The sequence below is a fragment of the Phocoena phocoena genome, chromosome 3 (genome assembly GCF_963924675.1).
Source record: "Phocoena phocoena chromosome 3, mPhoPho1.1, whole genome shotgun sequence".
NCBI lineage: Eukaryota > Metazoa > Chordata > Mammalia > Artiodactyla > Phocoenidae > Phocoena > Phocoena phocoena.
The window spans coordinates 72,983,195-72,995,981 of record NC_089221.1 but is presented as its reverse complement, the minus strand read 5'-3'; the positions used below and the strand labels follow the sequence as shown (position 1 = coordinate 72,995,981).

Below are 12,787 nucleotides of genomic sequence, written 5' to 3'. Positions count from 1 at the left end.
TGCCAAATGCTTCTTCAACCCACAGTCCATTACAGTTATCAATGTCGTCTGTCTCTCATGAGAGAATCTATTATACACGTATTAAAATGTATGTCTAGGGACTTCCCTGGCAGTCCAGTGGTTAAGACCTCACCTTCCAATGCAGGGAATGCAGGTTCAATCCCTGGTTGGGGAGCTAAGATCCCATATGCCTCCTCGTGGCCAAAAAACCAAAAACATAAAAACAGAAGATATATTGTAACAAATTCAATAAAGACTTCAAAAAAAAATGGTCCATGTAAAAAAAAAAAGTGTACGTCTATAGGAGAAAATGCCTGCAACGAATTCTGTTTTCTTCTACATACAGACTACAGGAATCAACACATTTTTTCAAGACAGTGGTTAACAGAGAGGTAAATGCTAGGCTTCGATGTAGACATTCATAATGGGAACATATTTATCGTCTCAACTACATCCCCGTCAATATTGTAGATCTCATCAATAAAATGATGGTTTCTGCTGACTTTTACTATACCTATCAATTCACCCTCTAGGGAACGGTAGACACAAATCTGGAAACCTGCACCTTCCTAGATCACACATTATAAAACCTACATTAATTAAGACCTACATTAAGCATGATCTCTACACCTGAAACACAAGAGTCATCTTGAGATCCCCTTTAACATCATCCTGGGATTCCCTTTGATTCTTCCCTGTTTGATGTCCTCTTTGCTGATTCCATGTTTTCCTCTTTTTTGGTTTACTTGGTTTATTCCCTTGTTTTGATGGAGAACATCCTCCAGTAACTTCCCAAGAAAGGGTGTGTAGAGATAAATGTTTTAGGTCTTGCATATTAGAAATTACCGTAATATTAATCTTCCACTTAATACTTTCACTGGGTATAGAATTTTAGGTAAAAACAGTTTTCTTTCATTATTTTGAAAGCCTTGTTCCATTGTTTTCAATGGAACAGTGTTGCTGTTAAGAAATCCAAAATCATTCTGATTCTGAAGTATTATATGTGTTTGCATATTTGTGTCATCCCCTCTCTGGAATGTTCTCCTCTTTGTCCAAAAGTGTTATGAAATTGCAGAGGATTTTTCTTGGAATGGGTTTATTTTTGTCCATTTGGCTAAGCACTCAGTCAGTTCCTTTCAATCTGACACACATCCTTCAGACCTGGAAATTTTTCTTATATTATTTCACAATGATTTATCCTCCTTCCATTTCCACTGTTCTTTCATCCTAAAACTCCTATTATTTGATATTGGTATCTCTGACTAACCCTCTGATTTTCTAATCTTTAGTTCTAATTTCCAATCCTTTGATTTCTGCCCTTTCAGAGAATTTAATTCAGCATTAAATTTCAATTCTTCTACTAATTTTTTTTAATTTATGCCCCTCTGTTTTCAATTTCTAAGAATTTAGTGGTATCCTGTTCTTCTTCCTTTAACCCATTAAATGTTCTTTTACCTTTCAGAAAATACTTATTTTTTTAAATTTTCTATTCTCTTTATAGTCTCTGTTACCTTCAAGTTGCTTTGGTATTTACTCTGGAATCTATCTTCTATGTAAAATTGCTTCATTTTCCACGAGATCATGTACTCTCATTTTCATAAGTCACCAAACAAGCATATCACAAAAACCATTCAAGCTGCTCATATCTGGATTACAAATGCCCATCAAGGAAAAAGGATGAACAGTGTAGAGATGCTTCAGTTCTAGAGCACATATGTGGAGCTCTAGAAGATTATGGATTTCAACTGTGCTCTCTCAACGCCACTTTGGCAAAACGCAAAATGAAAGATTCACTATACTAAATCCTTTGAGACAAACTCAGAAGCAATAAATTAAGTCAAGATATGTTCACGCAGCCACCAAATCTGAGTGTGTGAAAGGCAGCTGTCAAGGAGAAGTAAGACATACTTGCCTTTTTGCTCCTTTGAAATACAAGGATCCTGTGTCTAAAGGAAGGTTTCTTGAACCACCATTAGATGGCACCCCTCCATCTTCCAAAACAATCTATAAACCATTTCTCAAATTATGAAAAGAGGTTATAAGAATTTAAAGACAGATTTTTGCCACCCATAACTCTCTACAAATACGATTTTTAATTCTTCATAGAACTCAAAGACAAAAGTCACAAGAGTAATTTTCTTGAAATTAAGATCTCACTATGAGAGCTCTAATAGTTCTCGTCTTTCCTCTGAGATTCAGTATTAACCTAAAGAAAAAAGGTGGGGAAAGGTTCTCTAACTTTGTGTGAGTTTCTTTCTATTCTGTACCTAGTTATTGAATATCATCTGTTTTTACTGAGCAGGTAGGTGCTTGTATTTTCTAAATGAATTATTTGCACTCATGGCAGGTAAGGGAGAGAGGTTCATGATATAAACCCAGAGGTTTCAACCCAAAGAAGACTAGAGATGTGTGTTTTTTAGTCTAAACTGTGTTTACAAAATAACACTGAAAGAATTTTTGCCAAGATCAAATGTGAAGATTTTGCATTTTAAAAAATGGATTTCTAGACTATTTTGAAAAATTACAGAACTGGCAAATCTGAGTCCACATTTTTACATGACATCAATTGGCTGGATCTGTCCAGCAGCTGTTATTTAGACAGACAATTTGCTCTCCAGTACCCTGCCAATGTCTCCTCAGACTATTTATGCCAATCAAAGGTAGAAAAACAAGCACAAGTGTGTGCCCACACATACATATGGATACACACACTCACACACTTTGCAGACTGCCTCCCTGCAGTTTCAGGAATTTGATTTTATAAGACAACGGGAAAGCATTCCTGTTATACCTGAAGATCCTGCTACAGATGCTATGAAGCCTGTAGCTGGACACTGCCAAGGCCTCTGGGGGTTATGAGCCCCTAGATGCCTCTAAAGCAGGAGGTAAGTACTGGCTCTGGAGTCAGACATGGGCTCTACTCTACTCTAGTCTCACCAGCTGGGTGACTTTGGACAAATAAATTCACTTCTCTGGGCCTCAAGTTCCCTCAACTGTTAAAGGGAGGAAAAAAGAACAGCTACAGCACTGGGGTAGTTGTAAGGTTCAGGGGAAGGAAATCATCCCAGCATGCCACCAAGTGCCAGATTCCAGGCTGTAGGCCTTCAACATCCATATGGTCAAGAGACCAAAGGAAATAGATTGGGTATCCTAGACTGCCCGTGTAAAGCCCATCCTCCCACCCACTCACCCTCACAGCAGCAACAATAGAATGAAAGGAGGATGTTTGTGGTAAATGCAAACGTTGAGAACCTAGGAAAGTTCAAAAAGCACAATGAAAAGCCATCATGGGTTCTAACTTCAAGGTCAGAAGGGGAATGAATTGCAACATGGTATTTGAAGAACAAAATAGTGGGGTTCCTGATGTTCCTGGATGACCTGCAAAACTTGAACCACAGTATCAACTACCTCTACAACACTGTACCTGGCATGGGAAGCATAGGTAGAAGGGAGGTCTGGGAATGTGGGAAATGCCCACCCTCCTGGTCCAACCAATCAACCCAGAAAGAGTACTTTTCAGAGTTAGAAGAATTGGTTTGTATTCTATCTGTAGTAAAGTGAGGTTCCTCCTGAGGAAAAAAAAAAAAAGGGTAGAAAAACAGAAGACAGACCTGAAGGTGTCTTGAGGCCAAAACCCCTGCCACAGCCGCTTTGTGCCAGAGCCCAATGATATCTTCAGGCTTAAACACTACACGCCTTTAACCACCTGGCTTCTGCTGGGTCATCACCATGACTTTATATCATGATTTCATAAATAAATATTTATCATTTTCATAATGAAACAGAAAAACAAAACACATAATTTAACTAATTAAAGTCAATACTTTATTCTGATTCTCTTTAATTTTTACCGAATGTCTTTTTTCTGTTCCAGGATCTCATCCAGGGTACCATGTTACATTTAGTGGTTATGTTTTCTTAGGCTCCTCTTGGTTGTGACAGTTTCTCACACTTTTCTTGTTTTTGATGACCTTGGCAGTTTTGAAAAGTACTGGCCAGGTATTTTGTAGAATGTTCTTCAACTGAAATTCCTCTGATGACTTTCTCATGATTAGACTGGGGTTATGGGGAAGACTTCAGACATAGTGACACTCTCATCACATGGTGTCCAAGGTACATTCTATCAAAATGACATCACTGTTGCTGCTGCCCTTGATCGCCGGACTGAGGTACTATTTGTCAGATTCTCCACTGCATAGTTACTAGCCCCTGCCTCTGCCCCTTTCCATACTATACTCTTTGGAAGGATGTCACTATGTGCAGCCAACTACCCTTTTATTTTTTAAGCTTCTTATTGCTTTCCTTTAAATCAAACAAGTTCAACTTCCTTTCATCCATCCATCCACTTATTAAAAACTATATCAAGCATCAGGGCTTCCCTGGTGGTGCAGTGGTTGAGAGTCCGCCTGCCGATGCAGGGGACGCGGGTTTGTGCCCCGGTCCGGGAGGATCCCACGTGCCGCAGAGCGGCTGGGCCCGTGAGCCATGGCCGCTGAGCCTGCGCGTCCGGAGCCTGTGCTCCGCAACGGGAGAGGCCACAACAGTGAGAGGCCCGCGTAGCGCAAAAAAAAAAATACTATATCAAGCAACAAAACATTTTCTAGATATAGTATTGTAAACCTGTAATAACTTGTCTATGGAATCTAATTGAAAGATGCAGATACTTCTATATGTATCCTTGGAAGATAGGTATCTTTCAGGGATACATATGGAAGTCTAATAGAATAAAATATAGGGTCATTATGAAGATATGTAGCCAAATGGTTGGTTAATTAACAATTTCAGATTTTGCTCCTCAATTTCTTTGAAGTTATATGTGCATAAGCTCATTACTGCTTCTGTTAATAAAACTCTTGAGCCACTTCAGGCAGTCACTTACCCTTGTGAGTCTACTCTCCTCATCTGTAAAATGAAGTAATAAGTCTACTGACTTTATCTGGCTAATTTGACCTTGGATTTATTTACCAAGTCCACAAATTTTCTGTTTTTGAATTCACCTATTTTCTCTTTAATCTTTATCAATTTCTCTCCTGACTGGTTTATTATAGTATTTTTTTAAGATTCATAGATTAAAAATTATTTTAGTTTTCATTACTCCTTAGCCTCTACAGCTATGGTTTTGCTGCAGTAATAGCTGTGGCTGCAACTCATAGGTTTTGATAAGCTAAGTTTTTGCTGTTATGATATTCTAAAAATTTTGTTACTGCAGATATTAGTTCCTCGGTAAAACAAGGATTACTTAGAAGAGCTGGGTTTTCTCTTGTTTCCAAGCAGAAGGGAGGTTTTTTAAAATTTATTATCATTTTTACTTTTGTTTTAATAAAAAGTAGGCTTTTATTTAATTTTGTTCATAACATTCTGTTTTCTGTTAATCCCTTTCACTTATTAAGTCTGAAACAAAACTGAATTGTGTGAGCTAAACAATATATGGGGGGAAAAAGAGAAAAAAGGGGGAAAAAATCCTTTAGTTCTTTGGTCTCACCAAAATTTTGTTAAGGTAAAGTAAATAGCTTCTTTAAAGTAACTACACTGCCTAAATATGTAATGTTCAGATGAATTAGGTAAAATGATAGAAAATCACCTATGGTCCAGATGAGTAATTCCTCTTTCCCATTTGTAAGGTATTACGTGCCATGCAGTCTGTTACAACTGCCAGGAGTCCTCTTCTAATTTAAACAAATTTAGATACCCAACCCTTTCAATTAACAATTTTCCATAGGGCCTCAAGAACTGTTCAAAATTTTAATGTTAAAACAAAATTAATCTGAAACCAAAATGTCTGAACACCTTCTACTCTTCCTTCAACTTCCATAGTCCTCAGCAACTTTGAAACTTGTAAAATTTAAGACTGGATTACAAACATTTCCATCCCAAAAAGTTTGAAGCCAATGACCTTTCAATATTAATTTATTTCTCCATCTGTCTCACACACACTGTACTTGTGAGAAATAGATTTAATGTCACCTCAGTATGCTACCATGTTTTGTCGATATACTTGTATCTCTAAGGGAAATCACTGAGATTAAGCTTCTCACACTGTCCAATTACACAGAATGGTTTACAAGTAAAAAGCAGCACGATAAAGCCAAAAATCTATTTTGGTAAATCTCTACAACACTGTAGATTACAAAAGTATCCCTATCAAGCAGGTCAAAACTTCCAGATGCTAAAATACTCTTCACTGAACTCATTATATACTGTTAAGCACCCTCCGGGAGTGCCACTGACTCCAGAGTAAACTCATTTCAGGTTGGATTTTGACTAATGTTCTGATAGATGTTATTAACATTATAACATCTATCAAAGCATCATTTCAAAATTCTATGTCAAAGTTTGAAATTTTTCCAGTTCAGGGAAAGGCCAGGAGTTTATCATTAATAGATCGTTGAGATGGGTCTGAGCTGTATAAAACATCTCGAAAGATTTTCTGATTTTTCATTATAAATAACATATTTGTTAGGTGTGATTTAAACTCATCTTTACAGAAAAGTAAATGCCTAATAACTATATTGACTTGACTCTCTCTTACTTTCATAAACATGCTTGGTAACTATATCTGTGCTTTTCTCAAAGCTTTCTTTTTTTTTTTTTTTTGCGGTACGCGGGCCTCTCACTGTTGTGGCCTCTCCCGTTGCGGAGCACAGGCTCCAGACGTGCAGGCTCAGCAGCCATGGCTCATGGACCTAGCCGCTCCGCGGCATGTGGGATCTTCCCGGACTGGGGCACGAACCCATGTCCCCTGCATCGGCAGGCGGACTCTCAACCACGGCGCCACCAGGGAAGCCCTCAAAGCATTCTTTCTAACTCATCTAATTTTTTTCTTTTCTTACCTTAAATTTCCACTCTTTTGGGCCTTTCATGGCCATGATCCACTGCCTACACGTATTCCAAAATTAAATATTTATCTTCTTTCTTCCTCTTAAAGGATCTAGTGTTTGTTGTTTGAAATGTAGCCCAAACTCTATTTCAGCGCTATGCTGGGCGTTGGGAGGATGGCAGAGTTAGATTTGATTAAAATTTTCTTACGGCTATGATATAATGAAAATTATTAATTCCTTGGAATCCTTAGTATGTAATAAGTGTGAACTAGTCCAAAACAACCATGGTGCAAATATGTCACCATGCCATTATTTCTCCAAATTAAATTAAATCCTACTCAAGGCTCCATGCACCATGCTAAAAGGAAATCCAGTTTTACCTCTTGGAGGCTCTTTACTTGCATGCTCCAAGAATTCGAGTGGATTATGCATTCCTAAAAAAGGTCTGGTGGGGCTTCCCTGGTGGCACAGTGGTTGAGAATCTGCCTGCTAATGCAGGGGACACGGGTTCGAGCCCTGGTCTGGGAGGATCCCACATGCTGCAGAGCAACTAGGCCCCTGAGCCACAACTACTGAGCCTGCGCATCTGGAGCCTGTGCTCCGCAAAAAGAGAGGCCGCGATAGTCAGAGGCCCGCGCACCGCGATGAAGAGTGGCCCCCACTTGCCACAACTAGAGAAAGCCCTCGCACAGAAACGAAGACCCAACACAGCAAAAATAAATAAATAAATTACTAAACTCCTACCCCCAACATCATCTTTAAAAAAAAAAAAAAAGGTCTGGTGTCTCGCAGACTCGAGTGCTCCAGCTGCCACTGAGCCTCAGAACCCTGTACACTGTCTGAACCTGGTCTTCCTCCATCTGCCTGGACCTGCTGCCTCAGGCTGTGGCCCTCGTGCCACACTGCTCCGAGCTCCCAGCACAGGTCAGCACCACCTTTCAGAGGAGGGCCACTGCACGGACTGTACCACTTCTTCAGCCCACAGAGTCCCTACCTCCAGCAACAGAGTTTACTGTCAAGTCCTCTCAAGAGCTTAGTCTTCGCTCATGCACACAAGTTTGAAAGAGCTCAAAGGAAACCCACGTGCAGCACGTGGACCCTATTGCTGTACTGTGGCTGTGTCTAACATTAGAGATTCATCACTCAACAACATTCAAAAAATACTTACTGAGTCTCTACTACGTGCCAGGCATTGTCTAAGGCCTGAGCACACAGCAGTTAATGTGACCAAAATCAAGACATTAAAATAGAATTTCATCTTGAGTTTCTTCCTAGGTAAAGGAAAGGTAAATCCTCTTTAGATCAGTTTTTGCCTCCCAACTATGCACTCTACATGGATGTGTAAACAGTAACCGAAAAATGGATTGTACATCTTAGTAAATTCAAAATTAAACTAAGGTTTATTCTTCTTTGCTTTCATTACTGCATCAGAATGCCTATTAATACTAACTGCCCACATTTAAAATTTTATATTTCAAACACTTTAGGGATTTTATTTCCCTTCCCTCAAAATTCCATCTCTTCCTGCATCACCAATGACTGTCTCCCAAAATGGAAAACCCATACTGCTAAGAATAATCCACCACCTATGCTTCTGACCCTATTCGTTCATGCTTCCTTAAGACTTTACCCCTATTAGTCTCTCTATCTATTCTCTACCTTTTCTCTTCTCCCTCTCCTTCCTTCTCTCCAGCCCTCCCTGTGCCCCAGACGCAGTCAAACAATACCTAGTCCTCAAACTTCCTTCCTCTTCAAGCTTCTACCTCAACTCTATCCTTCCCTTCAATATCAAATTTAAACTTTCCAACTCTTAGCAATCTCAACTTTCCCTAACCCCTATAAAAGACTCCCAAGTCCAACTTTTAAATTCTCATGTAAGCTCCAACCAGTATTCCCCAATATGCTATGCAATGCTATGTCCACATTTTGATCAGACTAAAGAAACCTGTTGTGAATTATGTTTAGGAAAAAAAGTTGTATAGATACTATACATACCTTCCTAGATATTCAAAATACTTAAAGCAAACAACAAGCACCAAGATGACCTAAACACAGCAGACTTAACTTTATTTAACCCATCATCTCCCAAGCCTACAATGACCACAGAACAATTCACCCCTACTGGTATCTATGTACATCCTGAAGAACTAGACTCATATTTTCAACTACCTAGACACTTCCATCTAGCTACTCCTAGCACACTGTCTACCTTAGAGTAACTACTCAATAACCGTGCATTACTGTTATTAATTCACCCAAATAATACTAACAAAACCATAGCTTCTATAAGGATGTATCAAAAAGTAGTAATTCTACCAGGTTGAAATTATTTTTAGCAACTAAGACAGGAATTCACTTTAAATGTCTCTGATTAGTTGACTTCTTAAATCATTTACAGTTCCCTAGTGGCAAGTAATGAGCCATCAGCAGTTGTACCTTTCCTTTAGCAGATCTCTAGTTACTTTAGCCCTTTATAGTGGTTTGCTTAACCTCTCTGCAATTTAAACAATTTAAACAATTTTGTCATTAATACAGTAACACCAGTAGATAATCCTTGTGCAAGACCTATTTTTTAAGAAGTACTGCATCAGAGCAATAAGAAGTCCTTAAACATTTTTTATAAAAATATTTGTAGGCATGAGAAAACGTTCAAGGTTAAAAAGTAGGATGAATACAATATTACACTGAGTTTATTTTTAAATGTCCGTGTTCACAAATAGTAGTTAGATGAATACATAACATGGCTGGTATGAGTCTACTATCATAGAAAGTTGGAACTGAAGTGCATTATTCCACTTTAAAATTGGATGAGGGCACTTGCAACAGGTTACAGATAGCTGCCAATTCTTTGCCACTCCTCCCCTGACGGTGGAATCTAATTCCTCTTTTCTTGAATCTTGCCAATAAAATGTAGCATAAATGTGACATTCTGGATCTTCTGAGGTTAGGTCATAAAAAGTTTTGAAGCTTCTGCCCAGTCCTCTTGGAATGCTTGCCCCAGCAGAAGCCAACCACAATTTAGGACATGTGCCTCCCTTGAGACTGCCATGGTTTGAGGAAACCCAAGCTAGGCACATGGAAAGGCTGCAAGGAAAGAGAGATAGATACCTAGACAGCTTCTAGCTGTCCACACATGCCACGTCCAGACCTCATAAGTCAGACCAGATATGTAAGTAATTGTCAGATGACTCATCCTCAGCCACTATCTGGCTTTAATTCTGTGATGAATCCCAAGCAAGATGACCCCTCAGCCCTTCAAACCCCAGAGCTGTGAGAGATAATCATAAATTAATTTCAGCCACTAAATTTGGGGATGGTTCATTTTTGCAGCAATAGACAACTTGAATATCTCTGTTCATGATCCTGCCATTTTAATATATATTAATTCCCCAAATCAAATATAATGTGTCACTTTAGTTCTTATTACATAATTATTTAAAAGAATGAAGAACATCATATTATGAAATATTATAGTCTATTTTAACTGAATTTTATGCTACAGTATGTTAACCTAAAACATAATACTTTATGTAAAAAGTAAATACTAAACGTACACACACATTTATGTATACAAGTGAGTATCCACATAGAAAAGTACTGAAAGAACAGTGGTCAACTTCAGGTAAAAAAAAATCTGAAGTGATTTTGCTGTTTCTTTGTGCTTTTCTACATTTCCCATAGTTACCGCATTTGAGTATGTTTTACTTTGGTCATTTCTGATACTGTTTTTGTTTTGGGGGGCTTTTTTTTAAAATAAATTTATTTATTTATTTATTTGCTCATTTACTTATTTATTTTTGGCTGCGTTGGGTCTCCGTTGCTGTGTGGGCTTTCTCTAGTTGCGGCGATCGGGGGCTACTATTCACTGGTGTGCAGGATTCTCATTGTGGTGGCTTCTCTTGTTGCAGAGCATGGGCTCTTGGCACACGGGTTTCGGTAGCTACGGCACACAAGCTCAGTAGTTGTGGCTCGTGGGCTCTAGAGTGCAGGTCAGTGGTTGTGGCGCACAGGCTTAGTTGCTCCGCGGCATGTGGGATCTTCCCGGACCAGGGCTCGAACCCATGTCCCGTGCATTGGCAGGCAGATTCTTAACCACTGCACCACCAGGGAAGTCCCTGATCCTGTTTTTGAAAAGCAAAATATAGATCTCTGAAAATAAACCCAAAAACTAAGATCATTTAATACCCCCATCCTAACACTTGAATTGTGGATATAAATCCCCAGGGCTTAATTATAATCCAAGAATTACAACTTTAGAATTCTGTGAATGTATTCTCAACCCATTATCAAAATACGGAACTTCTGGGGCTTCCCTGGTGGCGCAGCGGTTGAGAGTCCACCTACCGATGCAGGGGACACGGGTTTGTGCCCCAGTCCGGGAGGATCCCACATGCCGCGGAGCGGCTCGGCCCGTGAGCCATGGCCGCTGAGCCTGCGCGTCCGGAGCCTGTGCTCCGCAACGGGAGAGGCCACAACAGTGAGAGGTCCGCGTACCACAAAAAAATAAAATAAAATAAAATACGGAACTTCTAGATATGTTTAGTACCCAAGTGTGTTTATAAAACAAAAAAGGCAGAAACATCATTTAATCAAAATAAGAATACAAACAAATCTCTCATCATCTTTGTACCTTTCCTGTTTTCTTCCTTATGCTCCATTCTCCATTTTCTTCTTTCAGCTGCATTACATGACTTGAGAAGAGAACACAGTTCCCCCCACACACGTGTATTTCACATCCTTCTATGAAATCCTTTATACCCAAAACTTACCTTTGAAGAAAATTCACAAGTGAAAGGAAGCCTTTAATAGAATTCACTATGTGTATCAACTACAATATCTTTCATCTCTTGACTTTGCCTTAGGAGATCTGGTGTCACGAATTGAAATACAGGGAGTCTTTTTCTCATAATGCAATGACGCCCTCAGACTTGCTCCTTTTTTTATTTTGCCTTTGATCGATGTGTCCAGGGTACAGAACACTCTGAAGTTATACTACCCACTCGGCCCTCACTTTCTAACATGGTAATTGTCCCTTCCTTCCATCATAAAATTTATCAGATTAATTGGCTTTTTTAAAAAGATGTATCACTTTTCTGTCTGAATTTTTTTTTTACAACTCATGAAAGACAATACTTTCTTTGTTAATTCTTATTCTTTCAACTTTAAATTTTAACTTCATTCTATTTTAAATCCCGAGTGCCATTTACACTTACAAAATCCACTGAGAAGGTTGAGGTTGTAAGAAGGTAGTTAGACGAGTGAAGGGTTTACAAAAATTGGCTTACTTGAATTTCTCTTCTAACTTGGACTTGCTTTCCCGTTATCAGAGCACAACCCCTACCACTCTAAATATCTCCCATTTCCCTAAGTTTAGCAACCTCCTATAACTCTTTAAATACGCTCTTGTGGTTTAGGATATACTAGAAAGCTAGCAATACAAAATGTGACTGAAAGAGCAGGTGGACACTTCCTGCTTCTTGAGTCACATTCTCATGCAGCTTCCTGACGCCACATACATCCGGTTTTCTTCTCACTCACTAGGTACCCTTCAGCCTCCTTTGCTGGATCCCTATTGTTTTCCTGATGTCTGCGTGACAGAATATTCCAGTTCTCAGGCCCAAACCTCTTCTCCATCTACACTCACTCTCACTGTGATCTCATTCACCTCACTGCTTTAAACATAAGTCTTCCAAATTTACATCTCTAGCCAAACCTCACCCTAAATTTGGGGCGAAGATGTCAATTAGACTATTTGACACCTCAAGGTGTAGGTAATCTTTTAATCTAATTTTAATTTTCAAAATATATAACTCGTTTCTATGAATACAAGCTCAAACCTATAGTATAACAAGGTATATTCAAAGAATTCTTACCTCTGTCCACCTATTCCTTTCTTCCCCCTATAGGAAACCATTTTTACTAGCCCTGGAATTATGTTGCTAATGTTTCTTTGGCAAACATAACTATAT

At 39.0% G+C, this 12,787-nt stretch overlaps 1 protein-coding gene across 1 annotated transcript in view; it reads right to left on the bottom strand.

Moving 5' to 3' along the window:
* Positions 1-12,452, bottom strand: part of ADGRV1 (adhesion G protein-coupled receptor V1) — a 542,990-nt gene extending 530,538 nt beyond the window's left edge. The window contains exon 1 of the mRNA XM_065873671.1: positions 12,335-12,452. Coding sequence (XP_065729743.1) covers positions 12,335-12,452 — 118 coding nt within the window. The remainder of the gene's footprint in view (positions 1-12,334) is intronic.
* Between the last annotated feature and the right edge of the window lie 335 nt (positions 12,453-12,787).